The sequence below is a fragment of the Arachis ipaensis genome, chromosome B05, assembly GCF_000816755.2.
Source record: "Arachis ipaensis cultivar K30076 chromosome B05, Araip1.1, whole genome shotgun sequence".
In the NCBI taxonomy this organism is placed as follows: Eukaryota; Viridiplantae; Streptophyta; class Magnoliopsida; order Fabales; family Fabaceae; genus Arachis; species Arachis ipaensis.
The window spans coordinates 115,932,087-115,957,984 of NC_029789.2; the positions used below are offsets into that span (position 1 = coordinate 115,932,087).

The following is a 25,898-nucleotide window of genomic DNA, read 5'->3' on the forward strand; positions in this document are numbered from 1 at the left end:
ACTTTCTGTTTTAGTTAATTTCTTCCCTTCCCCATACTTTTTCTTTGTTATTTACCATTCATTTCACTAACCCACTAACTGTTTGATATATTGGGTCACTCACACTAACAGTAATTCTGACAGAAATACTTTCTACACCTATTCTCTTAGCTTGTACTTTTTGGTTGTATGACAGGAAGAAGAAGCGGGGCTTCAACTTCCTTTGATTCTGAACCTGAGAGAACCTTCCTTAGATTAAGGAGGGAGGCAAGAGAAAAACGTGTAGTTGGTGCTGAGGAAGAGGAGGAATACTTTGAAACAAATATGGAAGAAAACATGGAAAACTATCGTGAAGAAGAAGCTCACAACCATGGCGGAGGAGGACGCGAAAATCATGCTGGGGAGGATAGAAGAGTTTTAGGCTCTTACATCAATCCAAACCCAAGAAACTGTAGAAGTAGCATCCAAAAGCCAACCATCCATGCCAACAATTTTGAACTAAAACCACAGCTCATCACCCTTGTTCAGAATAACTGTTCGTTCGGAGGAAGTGTCCAAGAAGATCCCAATCAACATCTAACTACCTTCCTGAGAATATGTGACACAATGAAGTCTAATGGTGTTCATCCTGACGCCTATAGACTGCTCTTATTTCCATTCTCACTCAGGGATAAGGCAGCCAAGTGGCTGGAGTCTTTCCCGAAGGAGAGCTTGACAACTTGGGAAGATGTGGTGAACAAATTCTTAGCAAGATTCTACCCCCCTCAACGAATCAATAGGCTGAGAGCTGAGGTCCAAACTTTCAGGCAACAAGATGGTGAGACTCTATATGAAGCATGGGAGAGGTTTAAAGACCTAACAAGGAGGTGCCCACCAGATATGTTCAATGAATGGGTGCAGCTGCACATTTTCTATGAAGGGCTCTCTTATGAGTCAAAGAAGGCCGTAAACCATTCATCCGGAGGATCTTTGAACAAGAAGAAGACCATTGAGGAGGCCATAGATGTCATTGAAACTGTAGCAGAGAATGACTACTTCAAGAGGAGTAATGGAGTTAAACAATGTAGATGCTCTGCTGGCCCAAAACAAGCTCATTACCCAACAGCTGGCTGACCTCACCAAAAAGATGGAGAGGAACCAAGTGGCAGCAATCTCTACTTCATCAACAACCCAAGAAGGAGTGAATAAAGAAGCAGAGGGTAGTCAGGAGCAAGCCAACTACATTGGGAATTCACCTAGGCAAAACCATGATCCATACTCCAAGACCTACAACCCTGGATGGAGGAATCACCCAAACTTTGGGTGGGGAAATTAACAAGACCAAAGCCTTGATCAAAGACGCCCAAATCCAAACAATGCAGCCCACCAACATTTCACATCTAGACCATATCAACACCCCCATAATAACACCTCTCCACATCCACATCAAAACCAAAATAACTTACCTCATCCTTCCACGTCTAATCCCGATCTACAATCATTTGATGACAGACTCTCAAGGATTGAGAATCTACTTGAAGGCATAGGTAAAGAGATTCAAGATAGTAAAACATTCCGAGAAGAAGTGATGTCCAATATGCAGAATCAGGATGCTGCCATCAAGAAACTTGAGACACAAATTGGCTACTTATTCAAGCAAATTTTTAGCCACAACCTTCGCAGCAATACTAGCTCAACACAAAGGGAGGAGTGTCAGGTTATCACCCTTCGGAGTGGGAAAGAACTGAAGGAAACCCCCCAGAAACCACAAGAAAAGGACTCAGATAAAGAGAAAGAAGAGCAGGATGCAGCTCAAGTTCCTAATCTGAGTTCACAAAAAGGGGAAGGAGTACTGAAGCCAGACAAACCAAGAGTCCCATATCCTCAGCAATTAAAGAAGAAGGGGGATGACAACCAGTTTTCGAGATTTTTGGAGATCTTCAAGAAACTACAAATCAACATACCCTTTGCTGAAGCATTAGAACAAATGCCACTCTACGCCAAGTTCTTGAAGGAGCTCATGACTAAGAAGAGAAGCTGGAAGAACAACGAGACTGTGATACTAACCGAAGAATGTAGTGCTATCATCCAGCACAAACTGTCCCAGAAATTGAAGGATCCTGGGAGTTTTCAGATCCCTTGTATTATAGGGGAAATCATAGTGGAGAAAGCTCTTTGTGACTTAGGAGCCAGCATCAATTTGATGTCAGTAGCTATGATGAGGAAGATGAAGATAGAGTAGGATAAACCAACAAAGATGGCCTTACAATTGGCAGACCGATCGTTCAAGTTCCCGCATAGCGTCGTAGAAGATTTGCTGGTGAAAGCGGGAGATTTTATCTTCCCAGCGGACTTTGTAGTGCTGGACATGCAGGAGGAAGCCAAGGCTTCCATCATCCTGGGAAGGCCATTCTTGGCCACTGCTGGAGCTGTCATTGATGTACAAAAAGGAGATCTCACCCTGAGATTACACAATAAAAAGATGACAATCAATGTATTCAAGGCCATGAGTTACCTACAAGAACAACTGGGGGAATGTATGAGGTTGGACTCACTTGAAGAGGAAATGCAGGAGAGTTTTGAAGAAGAAGAGTCTAAAGAGCCCGAAAGAATAACAGAGGAAGAGTGTACATCAAGTGAAGAGGTTGCAACAACAGAAATTGGCATACCAGGTGGACCAAAAGAAGAGAACAAAAAGTCAGAAGCACCTAAACTTGAACTCAAAGCACTGCCACCCACTCTCAAATATGCATACTTAGGAGAAAATGAAAGTTACCCAGTAATCATAAGCTCATGCCTCAGCAAAGATCAAGAGGATGAACTGCTCAAAGTACTGCGAAACCACAAAGATGCCATTGGTTGGACTCTTGCTGACTTGAAAGGGATAAGTTTGGCCATATGCATGCACAAGATACTGCTGGAAGATGATGCCAAACCATCCATTCAATCCCAAAGGAGGTTGAACCCAATCATGAAGGAAGTGGTACAGAAAGAAGTTATGAAGTTATGGCAGGGAGGGGTAATCTACCAATCTCAGACAGCCCCGGGGTTAGCCCCGTGCATGTTGTCTCAAAAAAGGGAGGAATTACCGTGGTTTCCAATGAGAAGAACGAACTAATTCCTACAAGGATAGTCACAGGATGGCGGATGTGCATAGACTACAGGAAGCTCAATGAGGCTACACGAAAAGAGCATTTCCCCCTTCCATTCATGGATCAGATGTTGGAAAGACTCGCAGGGCACGCTTATTATTGTTTTCTCGACGGTTATTCAGGATATAACCAAATAGTGGTTGATCCCAGAGATCAAGAGAAAACCTCATTCACTTGCCCATATGGAGTGTTTGCCTACAGGCGCATGCCATTTGGGCTATGTAATGCACCTGCGACTTTCCAACGCTGCATGCTTTCTATCTTTTCAGATATGATAGAAAAATTTATTGAAGTTTTTATGGATGATTTCTCGGTATTCGGAGATTTCTTTTCTAGTTGCCTACATCACCTCGCCTTGGTATTGAAAAGATGCCAAGAGACCAATCTGGTCTTGAACTGGGAGAAATGTCACTTTATGGTGACAGGAGGAATAGTCCTTGGTCACAAAGTTTCTAACCAAGGCATTGAGGTTGACAGAGCCAAAGTAGAACTTATTGAAAAACTGCCTCCACCTAGTGATGTTAGGGCAATTAGGAGCTTTTTAGGGCATGCTGGTTTTTACAGAAGGTTTATTAAAGATTTTTCAAAGATAGCCAAGCCCTTAAACAATCTCCTTATATCTGATACACCATTTATCTTTGATGAAACATGCATGTTAGCCTTTGAAAATTTGAAAATGAGGTTGTCCTCTGCTCCTATCATTTCCCCACCTGATTGGAATTTACCATTTGAATTGATGTGTGACGCATCTGATTTTGCAGTTGGGGCAGTGTTGGGACAGAGAAAAGGTAACTTAGTCCATGTGATCTACTATGCGAGCAAAGTCCTTAATGATACTCAAAAAAATTATACCACTACTAAAAAGGAGTTGCTGGCAATAGTTTTTGCATTTGACAAGTTTAGATCGTACCTCATTGGTGCTAAAGTAATTGTTTTTACAGATCACACAGCACTTAAATATTTGTTTGCCAAGCAAGAATCAAAGCCAAGACTAATAAGATGGATCTTATTGTTGCAGGAATTCAATATTAAAATCAGAGACAAGAAAGGAGTGGAGAACAAGGTAGCAGATCACCTATCCAAGATTCCTCATGATAAAGGTGGAACACCTGATACAAGTGTGAACGAGTTCTTCCCTGATGAGCAGTTGATGATAGTTCACAAAGCACCATGGTTCGCAGACATTGCCAACTTCAAGGCAACTGGGGCATTGCCTCCAGAGATCAATAAACATAAAAAAAGGAAGCTCATGAATGATGCAAAGTACTTTGTCTGGGATGAGCCATATCTATTCAAGAAGTGTTCAGATGGAATCCTTAGAAGATGTGTTTCGGAAGAAGAAGGACGAGAGGTCCTATGGAATTGCCACGGCTCATGCTATGGAGGCCACTTTGGAGGGAATAGAACTGCAGCTAAGGTATTACAAAGCAGATTCTTTTGGCCCACTCTTTTCAAGGATTCCAAAGAACTAGTAAAGAGCTGCAATGAATGCCAAAGATCTAGAAAATTGCCTAAAAGAAATGAGATGCCACAAAATTTCATCTTGGAACTGGAATTGTTTGATGTGTGGGAAATTGATTTCATGGGACCATTCCCAACCTCATATGCAAACAAGTACATCCCGGTAGCAGTGGATTATGTTTCCAAGTGGGTAGAAGCTATTGCAACCCCAAGGAATGATAACAGGGTAGTCATGAACTTCCTCAGGAAGAATATCTTTAGCCGATTTGGAGTCCCACGAGTACTCATCAGTGATGGAGGGAGCCATTTTTGTAACAGACCACTAGAAGCTCTTCTCCTAAGATATGGGGTAAAACACAAGGTAGCCACGCCCTACCATCCCCAAACAAGTGGACAAATTAAGATATCCAACAGAGAGCTAAAGAGGATCCTGGAAAAGACTGTGGGTGCATCAAGAAATGATTAGTCGAAGAAGCTGGATGATGCTCTTTGGGCATACAGAAGAGCATTCAAAATACTACTTGGAATGTCCCCATATCAACTAGTGTATGGAAAAGCTTGTCATTTACCACTGGAGCTGGAACATAAGGCTCTATGGGCTACCAAGATACTAAATTTTGACAGCATTGCTACTGGTGCAAAGAGGATCTTGCAGCTACAAGAGATGGAGGAATTCAGGTCACAAGCCTATGAAAATACCAAGATGTATAAAGAGAAGGCAAAGAGAAGACATGATCTGCATCTTGCACCCAGGAATTTCGAAAAGAGGCAGCGAGTACTCCTTTACAATTACAAATTGAGACTATTCCCAGGAAAACTCAAATCAAGGTGGTCCGGACCTTTTCTTGTCACAAAAGTTTCGCCATATGGACACATCGAAATCATGGATGAAGGTTCAGAGAAGACTTTTACAGTGAACGGACAAAGACTCAAGCACTATCTGGGCAACATGGGGGAAAACCCCAGAGTGAATTACCATCTCAAGTAAAGGAGGAACCGTCGAGCTAGCGACGATAAAAGAGCGCTCTGTTGGGAGGCAACCCAACCTCAGGTAGTTTCCTTTTCATCTTTATTTCAATAAGGATCGCAAGTTGTTTCCCCTGTATTGCGAGGAGCTAAGTTTGGTGTTCCACACCAAAATAATTCAAGAGTGAAAGTGTGATTCTAAGTTTGGTGTTCCACCAAAGGAATCACACTCCATTCCCAAAGCACATTGCTAGCTCCAATCAATCAATGGAAACCACTTAGATTTAGTTAGGTTTTAGTTGATAATTGTTTTGTTAAACAAGAAGATATGAGGTTCTCTGCATATATGCAAGGTTCTGTACTGGGCAAGGAACTAAGTTTGGTGTTGACACACCAAATTAAGTTCAGAAGTCACAAGCATACATGCAAGCTAACTATTTCTCAAGTGCTTTGGGAACAAGCAACTTCCAATAACTTTGCAGGAATCTTATGAGGAAATGGTGCACCTTCACCCAAGAAAGTGAGGTAACAGAGACCAGGATGATGACAAAAAGGGGACAACTAGAAACCATCCCCTAAAGGTTGTATTGTCACTTAATTCCATGAACTTAGAATGCTGAAAACTGGAAGTCCAAATGCAATCTTGATTAATAGTTAAATGTTAGTTTGAACCTTTTTCAATTCTGTCTTTTAAGTTTTTTGTTGAAGAGGTCTATGTTTGCTAGTCTTTATGTCACTGCACCCTTACTTTGCTTACTTGTATGTTTGTCCCTTTAAATCAAATGAAAAGAGAATGAGTGTTTTTAAAGACCAGAGAGGAGTTAATACTATGGAGTAAGTTCATGAGTTTATGGTGTGGTCATAAGTTAGCTAAGTTGGTTCAACCACAAGGTGGGAGGACAACTATCTGTCATGAATACTGTGCTTGAGGAACGCCACATGAGACTAGCTAAATAAGAAGATCCTAATAAGAAAAAAGGGAAAGAACAATAAAGGTTGAAAAATAAAAGAAAAGAGTAAGTAATAAGGCTAGGCACCAATGGTTTTAAGCTTGAGGCAAGTGTCTGTGGTGCTCCTGTGTGAGGGATCTACTTGGATGAATAAGCTCTTAGGGGTGCCTTATCACTTGGTAACTTGGGTTAACTAACTCGGGATTATCAGTTGAAAGTCCACTATCAAGAGTAACCTTCACTACAGAGCATTTAGTAACCCAAAGAGGTGCTGGACACCAAGGTCTCAAGAAAAGAAAATAAATAAACTATATGCCTGTGGTGTGTATGTATGGGGGAGAGACTTGAGCAAGTAAGTCCTTAGGGTGCTTCAACACCTAGCACCTTGAACCAACTGGTTCGGGAGTGTTGGCTGAAAGCTTATTTTAAAGAGTTGCTCCTTACAGAGCACTTAGCTTAAGAACAAAAATAAGCCTTGAAATGACAACAAAAGGATCAATGAATAAAAGTCTCATGGGATGCAATCACAGTGAGTATTCTATGACATGATAAATATCTGAAAGCCAGGAATGAACCTAATTTGCTATGCATGAAACCACCATAAAACCAGGGACATGACTTCCACAAGAATGACTCATTTCTCTTGGCATTCCATTCATCATTCTCTTGTTCCAGTACTTGCTTAGGGACAAGCAAGCTTTAAGTTTGGTGTTGTGATGCCAGGGCATTTTGGCCAGTTTCACTGACCTTTTCTTTACTGTTTTTAGGGTAGTTTCATGCATTTCCTTAGGAAATAAGCTAGTTTTGGGTAGATATTCACTTACATCTTGATTCAAGCATACATTGTGCACTTTACATGATTTCATGAGGATTTTGCATGAATTTAATGACAAATTAGATGTTGCAATTCCCATGACTTGGATTAGAACTTTGATGCACTTTATTGCTTGATTTCAGGACAAAGGAAGCAAAGAAGAGCCACATTAGTGGCTACGTTAGTTACACTAACGTTAACACTAACGTGGAAAGGGAGTAACTTGCAAAGTTAATGAGAAAAGTAATTGCCAATAACGCTCTCGAAGCCATCATTGCCCACGTTAAGAGTCACGTTAACTAAGTTAACGTGAACTCTAACGTGGAAGAAAGGAAATGGAGCCAACGTTAGTGACACTTAACATTATCACTAACGTTGGACCTAGCTCATAAGTGGCCACGTTAGTTGCCACGTTAACTTAGTTAACGTGGCTTTTAACGTTAAGAAGTAAAGGGGAAACCAACGTTAGTGACATTCAACTTTGTCACTAACATTGGCCAAGTCACAATAAGCCACGTTAACTCCCACGTTAACTTAGTTAACGTGGCTTTTAACGTTAAGAAGTAAAGGGGAAACCAAGGTTAGTGACATTCAACTTTGTCACTAACATTGGCCAAGTCACAATAAGCCACGTTAACTCCCACGTTAACTTAGTTAACGTGGAAGTTAACGTGAAGAAGGGAGGTGATCGCCAACGTTAGTGACACCCAACATTGTCACTAACGTTGGAATGAGCCCACACAAGCCACTATGAGCCACGTTAACTCCCTCGTTAACCTAGTTAACGTGGAAGCTAACGTGGATAAGGGAATGATGAGCCAACATTAGTGACACTCAACTTTGTCACTAACGTTGGAGATGGCTAGCATGGCCACGTTAGAAGCCGCGTTAACCTAGTTAACGTCGACTCTAACGTGATAAATAGGGGCACATTGGAACGTTAGTGACAATGGTAAGTGTCACTAACATTCTCGAAGGTTGGCAAGCTTACGTTAAAAGAGCCACGTTAACTAAGTTAACGTGGACTCTAACGTAGGGAAGGGGGAGAGTTCTCAACGTTATTGGGAAAGGCAAGTCCCAATAACGTGTGCGAAGGACAAAGGGGCAACGTTAGTGGCAACGTTTGTGCCACTAACGTTGAAGTTAACGTGGCTCTTATTTGGGTGAGGAACGTTAGTGAAAAAGGTGATTGTCACTAACGTTCTCGAACCCACATTTCCACTTAAACGTTAACACCACTAACGTCCTGAGCTAAAGTCCCTTCTCACTTCACACTTTCTCTCTGCAAGCAAAGCTAAGCCCAATGAAGAAGAAAACTGCTTCAAACTCAAGATCCAAAGGCCCATACCCAAGACTTGAAGAATCAACTAGAAGAACAGAAGAGTAGTATATATAGGAGTAGCTTTGAATTATTAAGGGAGTTGAAAAATATAGGGAGCCTCTGGGTATAGAATTACTCTCTGTATTTACTTTCTCTGCACTTCTAGTTTCATCATGTATTCTCCATCTTTGTTTTCATTTTCCAGAGCTATGAACAACTAAACCCCTTTCATTGGGTTAGGGAGCTCTGTTGTAATTTGATGGATCAATACTAGTTTTCATTATTCTTCTTCTATCTTTTCTCTTGATTTTACTTGAAAGCTTTCGCAAGCCCAATGAACTCCCCATTTCTGATCTTACCCATTCTCTTTAATTTCTATTATTTACTTTCCGTCATTTACATTCAGCTCTTTATTTTCAGCATTTACTTTTCTGTTATTTACTTTCCCGCCATTTAATTTTCTGCAATTCTCAACTCAAATTCTGATTCGCTCAAGTAGAACATTACTCTAGTTAAAGTTGCTTGATCAATCAATCCTTGTGGGATTCGACCTCACTCTATTGTGAGTTTTTACTTGACGACGAATTCGGTACACTTGCCGAAGGAAATTTGTTGCGAGACAAGTTTTCCGTGCATCAATGTGTTAGTATAATACCTTTGTCTATATATGATACTTTGAGGCTCCCTCCCTTAAAAAGGTCGGCAGCTCGTTTTGTGTTAGCAGATAAAAGCATTATTACAGTAGTTGAAATTGCTGAAGATGTATTAGTGAGCATTAAGGGGCTCACATTTCCTATTGATTTCTACATCCTGGAAATGCCCCCTAATGACTCAGGAAGACCATCATCAATCCTACTTGGAAGACCATTCCTGAAGACTTCAAAGTTCAAGCTGCATGCATTCTCAGGAACTTACTCATTTGAGATAGATGACAGAACAGTGAGTTTCAGTTTAAATGAAGCTATGAAGCATCCTCCGGAAGATCATTCTATCTTCCAATGCGACATTATTGAAGAAACTGTAGCTGAAGTTCACCAGGAAGAATTAGAAGAGAAGTACATGGAGCAAGGTCCAAATGTGGGGACACTTTCTGAAAACAATGAGAAGACTTTACCATTATCACCAGCTGATAAACCCTGATTTCGTGATTTACCTTGTGCTTATTTTGGGGGATTTTACCACCTTTTTTTTCACATTTATTCAATGAAATAGCATGGTTTTGTAATTCTCCCTTAAATTTTGCTTAAGTGTAAAAATATTCTTTTTAGACCTTAAATTGGTAATTTTGATTCACTTTAATTCCATTCGATGCCTTGATGTGCGTGTTGAGTGATTTTAGGTTTATAAGGCAAGTATTGGATGGAAGAAATGAGTAGAAAAGCATACAAAGGGGAGAATGCATGAAGAAACAAAGATTGGGAATGCATCCAAGGACGTGCACGCGCACAAGGCGCGCACGCACAAAAGTGGTCTCGCCCATAGACGCGCACGCGTACATGCCGCGTCCGTGCAGATGGAAAAGTTGCCAATTGACGCGCACGCACACATGGCGCGCACGCGCCAATACTCTTACATGGCCCACTCAAAGGCAAAACGCTGGGGGCGATTTCTGAGCTGCCCAGGCCTAATTCCAACTTGTTTCCAAGTGTATTTCATGCAGAATTGAACTCCAAGCAAAGGGGGAGCAATTAGTTTAGCCAACATGAGCCTTTAGTTAGTTTTCTAGAGAGAGAAGCTCCATCTTCTCTCTAAAATTAGGTTAGGATTAGGTTAGATTATCTTGGATTCATGTTTAATCATTTGATCTCATCTTGTTTCTTTTATAATTTCTCATCTCTACATCTTGATATTCTTAATTGTGATGTTAATTTCTCATTTTGCTCTCTTTTGTTATGATGACTCATGTTGGATTTGATTTACTTTTAATGCAATTTAATGTTTGATGTTTCTTTAATTGATGAATTGAGTTGTGATCTTACTTTTCTTGCACTTAGTAGTTATTAGATTTTATTATTCTTGCAATTATGATGTTTACCTTTATTGCACTCTAAGTGTTTGATGAAATGTTCTCTTTAGTTTTTGAGTAGTTTTGTCAACTCTTGGTCTAAGCCAAGGAAATTGGGTAATCTTGAGTCATCGGGTATGATGGAATTGGTGATTTGAGAACCCATGGTGATCAATTTGATACTCATTGACGCTAACCCACTACTAAGTTAATTAGTAGGTAGGTTAGGACTTAAGGGTTGATGTGATCAAATCTATTTGACGTACTTCAAGTTTAGGAGTAAATTTTACGTACTTAAGGCTTTTGGGAAGTAGACTTAATAGGTTGGCCTCTCATGATTATCAATATTAGGTTTGTTGACAAGGATGGTGATCCCAATTACTCAAGTCTTAGCCAAGAGTTCTTTATTTTGCTTTCTTTACTTACTCACTTAATTTACTTTCCTGCCATCTCATGAACCAAAAACCCCCCTCTTTACCCCTTCATAGCCAATAGCTAAGCACTACATTGTTTCCTAGGGAGACGACCCGGAGTCCAAATACTTCGGTTAATTCTTATTTGGGGTTCGTTATTCGTGACAAAACCAAAATTTTTGATAATGAGAATTGTTTGTTAGTTTAGAGCTATGCTTACATCGAAGTTCTTAACTCTATAAGAAGGAAATCTAGACCATCACAACAATTCCTCTTAAATCAAAATGGCGCCGTTGCCGGGGACACAATGGTGCTATGTTATTGGCTAATGTATATATTGTGAATGGATTGAATTTTGGTTTGTTTGCTAGTTTTTGCTAGTTTAAGATTTTATCTTCTTTGTTTCTTATCAATCTTTGTTTTTATTTTCTCTTTCACTTTGAATTCTCATCCTTTTGGCTATGAGTGTAGTTCAAACTATGTTGTAGGAAATGGAAGCTCCAATGAAGATATACATCAAGGATTTAAAAATCAAAGATGGGAGGAACCTCAAGCTTATGAACAATCTTCATGGCAACAACCTCCTACGAACTCCTATGGGTATAATCCCGATCCTAATGTGTATCAATCTAGTATGTGTGATGATCCTCATTGTGGTTGTCAACCACAATCATTATATGCATGTGATCCCACTCCTCAATATAGCCATACACCATACTCACAAACTCACACCATCATTTAACTCCATATGATCATAACTCATACACACCATATCAACCACCATATGAACCACATCTAGAACAACCGTCATTCCAACACCAATACTCCCAAGAACCACAAATTTCACATACACCACCTCAAGAATTCCACCAATATGAACCACCTTCCAACGTTAACAATCTTCCCTCAAACACTGAACCCTATCTTCCACCACCATCTCCTGACGAAGCCTTCATATTAGAACTGAGAGACCTTGAATCTCGTATCTTAAGGCGACAAGAGGAGGATGAAACTCAATTTAAGGAGCTAAGAGCAAGGATAGCTAGCATGGTAAATGCCGTGAATCACCTAACATCCCACCTAGGCTCATGTACCCTGAGTACTTCCATCATTGAATGTGGAGAAGCTATCAAGGAGCCTAGTGAGGGAGTAAACTTGAAGCTCTATGGTGAGGAAGAAGAGTTGAAGCAAAAAGTGCAACAAGAGGAGAAGGTAGAGATTAGTGAACAAAAGGAAGTAGTGAATGGATGTTTGGGATATGTTGAGCACATAAAGGATGTTAAGGAGGAGAGTAAAGTTGCGGAAGTAAACGGAGAGTTGAAGGGAAATGATCAAGAAGCGGATTCCATCACTAGTGATTTTTTGCCCACATTGACCAATTCCCTTGACAATCTTGTTAAGCCTTCTCCCAGTGGATTAGAATGCGAGGTTGAGGAGGGTGCGCCACCTCCAAAACCCGTTATAAATGAAGAACTAGAAGAAGTGTTCCAAGCAACAAGCCCTCCTATTTATGATGATTCCGCATCAACATATGATCCTTTCAAGTTTGAAGACTCCTTCCCCAAAATGCTTGTACTTGATGAGGAGGTAGACTTCACTAGACCTCCTATCTATGATGAGAGTGATGGGGAGGAGATAGAAGAAGTTGGTGAAGAAGAATGTGAGCTTGAGGAAGCTTGGCAAGAGGAGAAATTTGAAGAACCTTGCCAAGTGGTGGAAAACTCTAGAAGAGGATGGACGGGAGTAGAGCATGCTTTATCAAGACCTTTGGGAACTCCTTCACCTAGTTCACCATCCAATCCTTCACTTGAGTGGGTAAAACTTCTAACTCTCAACTTTATTATCCCACTTGAGTATGGTCTGCTTGAGACGGATGGCTAACTTAGGGCGCTTTGTGGAATTAAACGAAAGAGGAGGATGTTTAGTGGTTGGCATTGTAAATCTAGACTCATTATGGTTGGAAGCTCAGAATTGAAGAGCATGGATTGGTGTAATGCTCAATTAAATGGATCAAGGAGAGTAGTTTGGTGCTTTCATGAGAATTATGCTTTCTCGTCACCCAGACAAAGTCAAGGCAATCAACTAGAAGATGGGTGCGAGGACAAGATATGGGACCCTGGATTACCCCGTGAGAGTCAATTTTGGGAGCTCGTGTCTTGGAGAGGACCTCACTCAAGCTTAGTGAAGATGGTTGAAACTTCTGACAACCGATTAAAAGACAAGCACTCTTGGAGGTTCAAGGATGGATACAAGCATAAGCCACCTTGACAAGAAGCCTCCCAATGTCCAACTTAAGGACTTAAACTAAAAATGCTTGGTGGGAGACACCCCACCATGATAAACTCTTTCCATTCTCTTGTAGATATAATGAATGAATGAATTGAGTTCCATTGTATATAATTTCTTTACTTCTTGGTATATTTTGCTTGCTTGCTAAGATGTTTATATATTCTATGCTTTAATTAGGGATGATTCTTTGAACTTGAGTTTTTGCTTGAATTGCAAGTTTCCTCGATTTGTTTGAAAAATCCCCTATATTTCAAAAATGTGTTTAATTTTGCATCTTAGCTAGTCTAGAGTCTTAGAGAAGGATGAGAAGGTTATGAGCTCTTTTTGATGCTCATTAAAAAAAAGCCAAGCCACGCGCAAGCACAAAGCGCGCGCACGCCGGCTGCGTAATTTAGCTTTCTGGGCCAAGAACCAGAGAGTTGTGCCACTTTTGGGCCAATTCTGTGTCTCAACCCATGCAGACGCACGCTGTACGTGTCTGCGCCACTCCCTGTTTCTCCACCCACGCGTTGGCGTACTTGACGCTTCCGCGCCCATCCCTTAAGCTCAAGCCATCCACGCGAACGCGCACAGTACGCGCGCGCATCGATGTGTTTTAGCATCACCCAGGCCAAAGGACCCGAGAGTTGTGCCAACTCTGGGCCTCTTTTGTGCATCTGGCCCAGCACACCTGTGCGGACGCGCACCGTACGCTTCCGCGCCGATCCCTAATTCTCCCATCTACGCGTAAGCGCGTATGGCGCTTCCGCGCCAGTCTTTAATTACCTCCACCCACATGAACGCGCACGCGTGGATTCAAATTTTTACTTATCCATGGATGCGAAGCCCTAGCGCATTCGCGCAAAACCTTCGTCCCTCACCCAACGTTTCTCCTCCTTCTCCTTCACTCAGCAGAACACCATAACCACCTCCTCCCTCCAGCGACCTCCGGCGCACACCACCGCCGCCATTGCCGCGCGTCCCAGCCCCCTCTTCCTCGCCCTCACCTCTCTTCCTTGCTCTCCCGCTTTCTCTCACTCCTCTGCCTCCTCCTCTCTGTTTTCTCTCACTTCGCCTCTACTCTGCCACCGCCCTCGACAGCTGCAACCCCATTGTCGCCGGCGAACACCCCGGTGACATCCCAGGCCACCATCCTTGCCCTGGCCACTCTTCTTTCCTGTTTCGCTTCCTCTCTGTCTCCCAGGTTTCTACCCCCTGTTCTGCTCCTTTATTGTGTTACATTAATTTTTGTTAATTTAGTTTAGTTAGCTTAGTTAGTTAGTTTAGTTTACTTTAGGTGGTTAGCGAATCTGGGCTGACTAGTGGATTTAGGATTGATTGAATATTTTGCTGCTATGTGAAATTGCTCTGTTTTATTGCCTTGCTTGTGCTGTATGCTTGGCTTGCCATTATTGAGTATTGCTTTGCTCATGGATACTGGTTGTTTACTTGTTCATAACTGCTTGTTGGCTGATTTAGTTTAAATCGCTCTCTAATGCTTTGCTTTTGCACTATTGGCTTGATTGCCCCAGTCATATGAACTCATACATGATCTTTGTGCTTTTGACTTTTAATGAACTCATATGGAACCTAATTTGCTGTTTAAACTTGGAAATAGCCAATTTGCTGCTGAAATGCTGCCGGATATTTCCTAACCATGGTCCATGAATTAACAATGCTCTGATTGGTGTAACTAGTTCTAGTTGATGATTTTTGTTTCAAATAGAATTTTGTTACCTAAAGGGTGAAAAATCCTCGTGGGCATGTTTACAGGTTTTTGGTTATGCTTCTAATATTCTTTACTTGCCTGCAATGCTAATTTGCAATATGCATTGCATGATTAAGTAAACTTTCAGATTAACCATAAACTTGGTTTTCATTTAGAGTTAAGCCTAACCGGCTTGATTTCACAAGATTGATGGTTTCTTCTACCTATGTAGCCATTGTAATTCAATTCCTTTATGCCCTTGGTCACTGATGAGTGGATAATTTATACGCTTTTTGGCATTATTTTTAGTATGTTTCTAGTATATTTTAGTTAGTTTTTATTATGTTTTTATTAGTTTTTAAATAAAAATCACTCTTCTGGACTTTACTATGAGTTTGTGTGTTTTTCTGTGATTTCAGGTATTTTCTTGGTGAAATTGAGGGACCTGAGCAAAAATCTGATTCAGAGGCTGAAAAAGGACTGCAGATGCTGTTGGATTTTGACCTCCCTGCACTCGAAGTGGATTTTTTGGAGCTACAAAAGCCCAATTGGCGCGCTCTCAATTGCGTTCGAAAGTAGACATCCTGGGCTTTCCAGCAATATATAATAGTCTATACTTTGACCAAAATTTGATGGCCCAAACCGGCGTTCAAAATCAGCATAGAAATTCTAGCGTTTAACTCCAAAACTGGCACAAAAGCTGGAGTTAAACACCCAAACTGGCACAAAAGCTGGCGTTTAACTCCAAGAAAAGTCTCTACACATGGAAGCTTTAATGCTCAGCCCAAGCACACACCAAGTGGGCCCGGAAGAAGATTTATGCATTAATTACTTATTTCTGTAAACCCTAGGCTACTAGTTCTCTATAAATAGGACCTTTTACTATTGTATTTTCATCTTGGTTCTTCGGGTTCCCTCTCTGGAGCCGAAGCCAATGACCTCCATTATCACTTTTGTATTTTCAACGGTGGAGTTTCTACACACCATAGATTAATGTGTGGAGCTCTGCTGTTCTTCATGAATTAATACAAAGTACTATTGTTTTTCTATTCAACTCAAGTCTATTTCTTCTCCAAGATATTCATTCGCACCCAAGAACATGATGAATGTGATAATTATGTGACACTCATCACCATTCTCACCTATGAACGCGTGACTGACAACCACTTCCGTTCTACATGCAAACAAGCTTGAATGTGTATCTCTTGGGTTTCTAATCTAAGATTAGAACCTTCGTGGTATAGGCTAGAATTATTGGCGGTCATTCTTGAGATCCGGAACGTCTAAACCTTGTCTGTGGTATTCTAAGTAGGATCTAGGAAGGGATGACTGTGACGAGTTTCAAACTCGCGATTGTTGGGCGTGTGACAGACGCAAAAGGATCAATGAATCCTATTCCAGCATGATCGAGAACCGATAGATGATTAGCCGTGCGGTGACAGTGTGCGTAGAACATTTTCACTGAGAGGACGGGAAGTAGCCATTGACAACGGTGATACCCAACATAAAGCTTGCCATGGAAAGGAGTATGAATGATTGGAAGAAGGCAAATAGGAAAGCAGAGGTTCAAGAGGAACAAAGCATCTTCATACGCTTATCTGAAATTCCAACCAAAGATGTTTTTGGCGCCGTTGCCGGGGATTGTTCGAGTTTGGACAACTGACGGTTCATCTTGTTGCTTAGATTAGGTAATTTTATTTTATTTTTATTTTCGAAAAATTCAAAAAAAAAGAAAAAAATAATTTTCTATTTTGTTCTTTAGAGTTTTTAAGAATGAATTCTAGAGTTTTATGATGATCTGTTGAAGTCTGGCTGTCTGTGAAGCCATGTCTAATCTTATTGGACCGAGGTTTCAACTTATCATCACAAGAGCTTGTTGATTTCTATCAATTTTGCTGTTGTTAGCAATGATCTGCTAAAGCTTGGCTGGCCATTGGCCATGTCTAGTGTTTTGGACCGGAGCTTTCATTGAAAGCTTGGCTGGCTAGTAAGCCATGTCTAATTCCTGGACCAGAGTCTTAGACTAGCATTGCAATGATTCCTGGAACTCTTATTAAAAATTTTGAATCCCTTTATTTTCTTTTCCACTCAATTTTCGAAAAACCACAAAAAAATTTATAAAATCATAAAAATAAAAAATATTTTATGTTTCTTGTTTGAGTCTAGTGTCAATTTTTAAGTTGGGTGTCAATTGCATGCCTCTAATTTTCGAAAATTACATGCATTATGTTCTTCATTAATCTTCAAGTTGTTCTTGATGATTTCATTGCTCTGATCTTTAAATTCTCTTGTTTTGTGTGTTTTGTTGTTTCTCATATGCATTCTCAATTTGTTAGTGTCTCTTATATGAAAATTTTTAAGTTTAGTGTCCTGCATGCATTGTTTGATTGATTTGAGTTTCCTAAGATTTGTTGTATTTTGATTGTTTCTCATCATTGAAAAATTCAAAAAAAAATTTTCAAAACTATGTCTTTTCAAGTCAATAATACAGAGAATTAAAGATTCAGAACATTCAGCAGAGGAATCAAACAGAAAGAGCTTGGCGTTCAAAACGCCCAGTGAAGAAGGAAAACTGGCATTTAAACGCCAACCAGGGCACCTGGCTGGGCGTTTAACGCCCAAAAAGGTAGGATTTTGGGTGTTAAATGCCAGAATGGATGCCATTCTGGGCGTTTAACGCCAGGATGACACTAGAGGGAAGATTTTGTTTTTAATTCAAATCTTTTTCAAATTTTCATAATTTTTCAAAATCAAATCTTTTTCAAATCATATCTTTTCAATCATATCTTTTCAAAATCAATTTCTTTTCAATTTTTTTTTATTTATTACTATTTTCGAAAATCCTTGCTACAATTAGTGATTTAATTCAAAATTTTCAAGTTGTTACTTGCCTATTAAGAAATGATCAAATTTTAAATTCTAAAATCATATCTTCTAATTTCTTGTTAGTCAAGTAATCAACTTTAATTTTAAAACTTTCTCTCTTTTTAATTTGATTTTCAATCATATCTTCTCAATCATATCTTTTCAATCACATCTTTTTCAAAATTAACTCTCAATCATATCTTTTTGATTTCTAATTTCAAAATCTTTTTCAAAAATCACTTAATTTCTTTCCTAATTTTAGTTTTCGAAAATCATCAATCAAATTTTCAAAATTTCTTTTAATTATTTCAAAATCTTTTTAATTTATTTTCGAAAATTCTTCCCCTCTTCTCACATCCTTCTATTTAAGGGACTAACACTCCTCCTCAAGGTGCAATTCGAACTCTATCCCTCTTAATAAGTTCGAATTCTCTTCTATCTACCTCCTCCTTCTATTCTTCTTTTTCTCTGACACCTCAAGGAATCTCTATACTGTGACATAGAGGATTCTCTACTTTCTTGTTCTCTTTTCTTTCATATGAGCAGGAGCAAAGATAAAGGCATACTTGTTCAAGCTAATCCTGAACTTGAAAGGACCTTGAAGAGAAAGCTAAGAGAAGCTAAAGCACAATTCTCTCTAGAGGGCCTAACAGAGCTTTTCAAGGAAGAAGAAGCCATGACAGCCGAAAACAACAATGCCAACAATGCAAGGAAGGTGCTTGGTGACTTTACTGCACCTACTCCCGACTTCTATGGGAGAAGCATCTCAATCCCTGCCATTGGAGCAAACAACTTTGAGCTTAAGCCTCAATTAGTTTCTCTAATGCAATAGAATTGTAAGTTTCATGGACTTTCATTGGAAGATCCTCATCAGTTCTTAGCTGAATTCTTGCAAATCTGTGACACTGTCAAGACCAATGGGGTTGATCCTGAGGTCTACAAGCTTATGCTTTTTCCCTTTGCTGTAAGAGACAGAGCTAGGACATGGTTGGACTCACAACCTAAAGAAAGCCTGAACTCTTGGAAAAAGCTAGTCAATGCCTTCTTGGCAAAGTTCTTTCCACCTCAAAAACTAAGTAAGCTTAGAGTGGAAGTCCAAACCTTCGGACAGAAGGAAGGTGAATCCCTCTATGAAGCTTGGAAAAGATACAAGCAATTGATTAGAAGGTGCCCTTCTGACATGCTTTCAGAATGGAGTATCATAGGAATCTTTTATGATGGTCTGTCTGAACTGTCCAAGATGTCATTGGACAGCTCTGCTGGAGGATCTCTTCATCTGAAGAAGACGCCTGCAGAAGCTCAGGAACTCATTGAAATGGTTGCAAATAACCAATTCATGTACACTTCTGAAAGGAATCCTGTGAATAATGGGACAACTCAGAAGAAGGGAGTTCTTGAGATTGATACTCTGAATACCATATTGGCTCAGAATAAAATATTGACCCAACAATTCAATATGATTTCTCAGAGTCTGTCTGGAATGCAAGCAGCAACAGGCAGTACTAAGGAAGCTTCCTCTGAAGAAGAAGCTTATGATCCTGAGAACCCAGCAATAGAAGAGGTGAATTACATGGGAGAACCCTATGGAAACACCTACAATCCTTCATGGAAAAATCATCCAAATCTCTCATGGAAGGATCAACAGAGACCTCAACTAGGTTTCAACAACAATAATGGTGGAAGAAACAGGTTTAGCAATAGCAAGCCTTTTCCATCATCTTCTCAGCAACAGACAGAGAATTCTAAGCAAAGCTACTCTGACTTAGCAACCATTGTCTCTGATCTAATCAAAACCACTCAAAGTTTCATGACTGAAACAAGGTCCTCCATTAGAAATTTGGAGGCACAAGTGGGTCAACTGAGTAAGAAAGTTACTGAACTCTCTCCTAGTACTCTTCCAAGCAATACAGAAGAGAATCCAAAGAGAGAGTGTAAGGCCATAAACACGTCTCACATGGACGAACCTGGAGAGGAGGAAGAGGTAGTGATCTCCACTGAGGAAAACCTCAATGGATGTCCACTGGCCTCCATAGAGTTCCCTAATGAAGAACCATGGGAATCTGAGGCTCAGACTGAGACCATAGAGATTCCATTAAATTTACTTTTGCCATTCATGAGCTCTGATGAGTATTCTTCCTCTGAAGAGGATGAAGATGTTACTGAAGAACAAGTTGCACTACAAGAAAACACGTCTATTGCCATGCTTTTAAAGCGTGGCAAAAAGCTGAAAAAAGCGTGGCGATAGCTTTTCGCCACGCTTTTTGAGCTACCGCCACGCTTTTGAAAGGGTGGCGTATGAAAGGGTGGCGGTTGCTCTATCGCCACGCTTTTTCTTTTGCCACGCTTTTTACAACTGGCCACCCGTTAAAGCATGGCCGTATGCGAGAGATATGGCCACGCTTTAAAAGCGTGGCCATATGGGAGATATGGCCACGCTTTTGAAGCGTGGCGATAGGAAGAGATACGGCTACGCTTTTGAAGCGTGGCGATAGGGAGAGATACGGCCACGCTTTTAAAGCGTGGCGATAGGGAGAGATACGGCCACGCTTTTAAAGCGTGGCGATAGAGAGATATACAGCCACGCTTTAAAAGCGTGGTGAAAGCCTTGTTAAATTAAAAAAAAATTCTTTTCCTTACTTGATCTTCATTACTGCACTATAAATTTTCAATCCTTTTTTATTACCAAACCTACAAAATTACAATTGAAGATGAAAATGAAGCAAAATTACATGATTTAAATCCGAAAAAAAAAAGATAGATCATCATGACACTAGTTCTTCTTGGCTCCTAATGCAATTGTATGAACTCTTTCAACATCAATCCAAGCCTCTGCAGCCTGCAGAACCAGATCTAAATCTTCTTCGTAAAAAACAAAAGGCATAATAAAAAAGTACATAATCGGTGAGTGGCAACAAATAAAACAATGACTCCTTCATCAACCAAAAAAAACTAGAACACCACTTTAAAACACTTGTAGATATGTAAAGATTAAAATGCAAATCAGAAGACATCAAACAAAAATATCCCTGAGTTTACGTCAGCAATAGTTAGTCTTCCAAACTGACGACATTTCTTGGATTCAATATTCACAAATTGCCTAAAGACTCAAACCCATAAAAGAATTGCTGCATTTATAATCTAAAGAGAGAAAATTACAATATTAGACCTACCCAAAAGCTTCAACCTATTTGAATTCTTTTGGAATGTATCTTCTAATTTTCTCTGCTTTCACAAGATGGGGTTAATACAAGGCACTGATAAACAAAGAAACAGAATAGTTAATGAAAGAAACAATTCCCATTTCCCATAAATTAAAGTTGAACATACATAAACAACACTTAGAGAAAGATTCATTGTTACAATTTTGCAGACTTAATGAATTACCTTCCTCTAAATACCCATGTGATGTCTTTTAAAGCCACCAAAGTTGTTTCCAACATGTCAAGGCCAGCCTGGTTTGCAAAGATGAACACCGGCACCGACTACGATCCAGACAGAGAATCATATATATCTTAAATTTAAGGCTTTCATGGAAATGATGAACTCTACTATGAACAAAACATATGCCATACCTTCAAAGAACAGCACAAAATGGCATCCTGATGATGCCACAAATGTTTAAGCACTGACTCACTAATGAGAGAATCAGATCTCAGCAACTCTGCCCCCAAATAATAACTGTTATTAGAAGAAAAAAGAACAAAAAAGTGAAGGGCATCATTAGATACTTTTCAAGAATGAATATTCAACAATAAAGCTTGAACACAATACAACAGATGCAGACTTGCCTATAACTGCAGCAGATCCAGTTGGCTAGTGTAAGAGCCTCTGGAGAACCAGGAGAGAGTTTTGAGCCAACTGCCGGGTTTATACCAGATGGAGAAATCGCCATGGCAACCCTCTGCACAGAGGAAATCACACTATGGATGTACTGGCGTTCCATGACAGTAACATTATCCTGTAGACTACTGTCAAAAGGAAACTGGAAGGCAATAGTCAACACCGACCGAGCACTATGACATGATACCGCATCGCGTGCACTATTTGTTGTTGGGCCAACTTCAAAACCAGATGTCAAATCTAGGGTTTGACTTGATGTCACTGAATCCTTTTTATCACCTTGGAAAACAATGATATCAACATGATTATAGTGTGTCATACATGCGCATCAGTTTCAGTAGCTCCTTTCTTACTTGCACAGTACTTTTTTCTCTATTCAAATGCAATATCAAGAGATTTAACATTAAAAAGGACCAAATGTTAGTGGCTGACTAGAGTAATCCCAGATAGGAACAGAGTAGGCTGATGATGCAAAATTGTGTGCAAGATTTTAGATGCATTAATAGCACTATTCAAGAAAAAAGAAAATGAAGAAATGAAACAAGAAAAAATCACCAATAAATTAATTCTAGAGTAATGGATTCTGGAGCAGGGTGCCCACTTCTGTAATTAAACTAGAGTAAATAAAATAGGATTTGTCAGAAACACCAACTAGCAAACATACACACAACATGGAAATTAGCTATAGATATACCAAGACAAATCTTCTTTATGCGACAGAGCTGTATTTATTATGTTTATGGAATACCAAATAACCTATTAGTCAATGCACAATTGACCCATAATTAAAAAATATTAAGTCACCTTAATACCCCAATCATATTTCGGCCCTCCAGAATTATGGCTAGCACTCATAATAAATCCACCATTTGCCTGTTAAAGTATAAGGAAATGAGAAAAATGATTAGCAAGTGAGCTGAAAAGGTATATGCTAAAATAAATAGGATAAAAAGGGGTTAATTAGATTGGCTTGCCTTCTGCTTCCTTATCACAGCAGAAATAGCTGGTGTTGACAATATACCTTCCCATATTAGAAAGATAAGTTATCCTCAATTTCTATTAAGAGATTCATGTTAATAATAATACACACTAGAGGATTGCCGGTGGTAGTTTGAGAACTAGACCTAAAGTTTCAAGGCAGTTCACCAGTTCTCCAGCTGTGGTAGATATCCAAAACACGCTCATAACAAATGCCATGACAACCACAGGTATTTGCTCGGTTTTGGGAGGTTCTTTTTCCATTACTAAATGAAGGTATGCAAAGCAGAAGCTTGTGGTGAGCACCACTGACTAGAGGGGCAAGTCAGTGTTGGGGAAGAGGAAAGCTATGGGATGATCAAATGGCACAAATGATTTGCAAGCATACAAGAGGGCTATCGGACAAAAAGCGATGTTGGCCGACGAGTAAAGTCTGCTCCATTGCGACAGCGCTGGCTCAGGGATCGACAGTTTGAGAGTTGCAACAGGAATCTCTCATGCTTTAGAAATCTGGATGAAGAGAGCAAGGGATAAGTCAGGATAACCTCCAATAGAATAATGTTTATCAAATAAACTAGAATTCTATCCCTGAAATAAACAGTATTGCCTAGTTTATGTTAAAGATAAGAACCATTGCCTTAATTATACAATCAAAATGATCATGGTTACATCAATGCAATGAGTTTAATCAGAAAACGTGCACAGTACCATGTACACTGCAAAAAAGAATCAAACGAATCCAACGCCTAAATTCAAATGAGTTGGTAAGAACATAGATCAGGTTCCTTGTTCCAACTACTAAAAATTATCAGATCCAATTAAACCAAGAAAGCCAAGTTACCAGATCCAATTGCCATAAAAAACCAAATCCCTTTATATCAAACTCTAAATCAGAAAAATTATCAGTTTAATTGAAATTGAAACATACCAATCCATAAGCTCCCGAAAATCCAGAACTGCGCTTCTCATCGTTCATAGATCCCAAAACCTTGGCGTCGGAGTCAACGTGCACCGCAACTAATTCCTTCTGCTCCTCAAGATCTGTGGAAGATTCCCACTCTTGCCTCTACCATCAACTACTCCCAAGTCCATATAGAACACGAGACCAACGAAGAATGCATAAAACACTACAAATCTAATCGCCTGCCATAGGAAGATCTCCGTGCTAAGATACACATAGAAGAGGAACATCGTTGCCGTCAAGTAGAAGAGCACGTCTCTGACGAAGGGTGCGGGGTCGAGGGAGAACGGAGTGGCGTAGAAGGCGACGAATCCGACAACGAGGGCGGAGAGCAAGGTACCAGCGGAGAGGATGGCGCCAAATCCAGTGCGGTACTGGCCAGAGCGGAGGGCAGCGAGGGAGGAGAAGACGTCGGGGGAGCCTGATACGACATCATTGGCTGCATGTACGGCACAGACGCTGGAACAGCAACGCCACCGGCAGCAGAAGCGACGGCATGAGCCATTGCAGCCGCAGAGCTAACACCAGGAGGTGGAATCAACAGATTTTGGGAGGCAAGGCTGGGCGGAGCGGCGCCTCCGGATGGATTTGGCAGCGGGGAGAAGTGCGGTGCCTGAGGAGACAGCGGCCGAAAGGAGGGGGCGGCGGGAGGCGCGAAGGAAGGTCCAGTGGAGACCTGAGGCGGCACGTAGGAGAAGGTGGGATGATGCTGCTGCAACAGCAGTGGGGGCGGTGGCGCGGAGAGCAGAGTCGGATTGGGATTAAGGTTTGCGGGAGGTGGAGATTGAGATAGGGATGTGGAAGGTGGAGCGTGAGGGGTTATTAGGGTTATGGATTGTGAGTGACAGAGAATGAGAGAGTCTCGAAGCTTTTGAAGTTTCAAGGTTAGTGGGATTCAGGGTTATTGGGTTTGGGGTTATTAGGTTTTTTTTTGTAAACCTTTTGGCCACGCTTTTAAAGCGTGCCAAAAGAGTATCAGGATATGGCCACGTTTTGTAAGCGTGGCCGTAATGTAACCCTGTCGCCATGCTTTTAAAACATCCTTGTTTTTCTCTATGGCCACGCTTTTGAAGCGTGGCAGAAAAAAAATGTGGCCGTTTCTCTAATCAATTGCCACCCTTACAAAAGCGTGGCCGTTGATCCTTTTCGCCACGCTTTTGAAGCGTGGCAAAAAAAAGTGGCCGAATTTCTAATCTATCGCCATCGTCATAAAAGCGTGGCCATTGACCACTTTTGGCCACGCTTTTGAAGCGTGGCAAGAAAAAAGCGTGGCCATAGGCCTTTTTTCTTGTAGTGTTGCTAAGTACCTTGGAGCAATCATGAAGCTAAATGCCAGATTGTTTGGTAATGAGACTTGGGAGAATGAACCTCCATTGCTCACTAAAGAACTGAATGACTTGACTAGACAGAAATTACCTCTGAGGAGACAAGATCCTGGAAAGTTCTCAATACCTTGTACCATAGGCACCATGACCTTTGAGAAGGCTCTGTGTGACCTGGGGTCAAGTATAAACTTTATGCCTCTCTCTGTAATGGAGAAGCTAGGGATCATTGAGGTGCAAGCTGCAAGAATCTCATTAGAGATGGCAGACAATTCAAGGACACAAGCTTATGGACTTGTAGAGGATGTCTTGGTAAAAGTTGAAGACCATTACATCCCTGCTGATTTTCTAGAGACTGGGAAGTGCATGGATGAATCCATCATCCTTGGCAGACCCTTCCTAGCCATAGCAAAAGCTGTGATTGATGTTGACAGAGGAGAATTGATCATTCAAGTGAATGAAGACTCCCTTGTGTTTAAAGCTCAAGGATATCCCTCTGTAACCATGGAGAGGAAGCATAAAGAGCTTCTCTCAATACAGAGTCAAACAGAGCCCCCACAGTCAAACTCTAAGTTTGGTATTGGGAGGTTCCAACATTGCTCTAAACATCTGTGAGGCTCCATGAGAGTCACTATCAAGCTATTGACATTAAAGAAGCGCTTGTTGGGAGGCAACCCAATCTTTAATTATCTATGTTAAATTTTTATTTTCTTTTGTTATTTTATGTTTTCTGTAGGTTGATGATCATGTAAAGTCACAAAAATAATTGAAAAAGTAAAAACAGAAGGAAAAATAGAATGAAAAATAGAACACCCTGGAGGAGAAACTTACTGGCGTTTAAACGCTAGTAAGGGTAGCAGAATGGGCATTAACGCCCAGTCTGGCACCATTCTGGGGGTTTAACGCCAGAAATGGG

The 25,898-nt window shown here is 40.5% G+C and overlaps 1 protein-coding gene and 1 pseudogene across 1 annotated transcript; both read right to left on the minus strand.

Moving 5' to 3' along the window:
- LOC107640931 (homeobox-leucine zipper protein REVOLUTA-like) lies at positions 21,123 to 22,040 on the minus strand. Its single transcript, XM_016344435.1, has 4 exons — positions 21,670 to 22,040; positions 21,454 to 21,559; positions 21,266 to 21,363; positions 21,123 to 21,135 (listed from the first exon to the last, which is right to left on the minus strand). The coding sequence occupies exons 1-4, from the start codon at positions 22,038 to 22,040 to the stop codon at positions 21,123 to 21,125; spliced, it is 588 nt and encodes a 195-aa protein (XP_016199921.1).
- Positions 22,811 to 24,688, minus strand: LOC107640932 (annotated as a pseudogene).

Coding starts and splice junctions, on each gene's coding strand:
- LOC107640931 (XM_016344435.1), bottom strand. CDS start 22,040: ATGACACACTATAATCATGTTGATATCATTGTTTTCCAAGGTGATAAA. Junction 21,560..21,669: donor TGGATCTGCTGCAGTTATAG/GCAAGTCTGCAT, acceptor TTCTAATAACAG/TTATTATTTGGGGGCAGAGT. Junction 21,364..21,453: donor TTTTGTGCTGTTCTTTGAAG/GTATGGCATATG, acceptor TCTGGATCGTAG/TCGGTGCCGGTGTTCATCTT.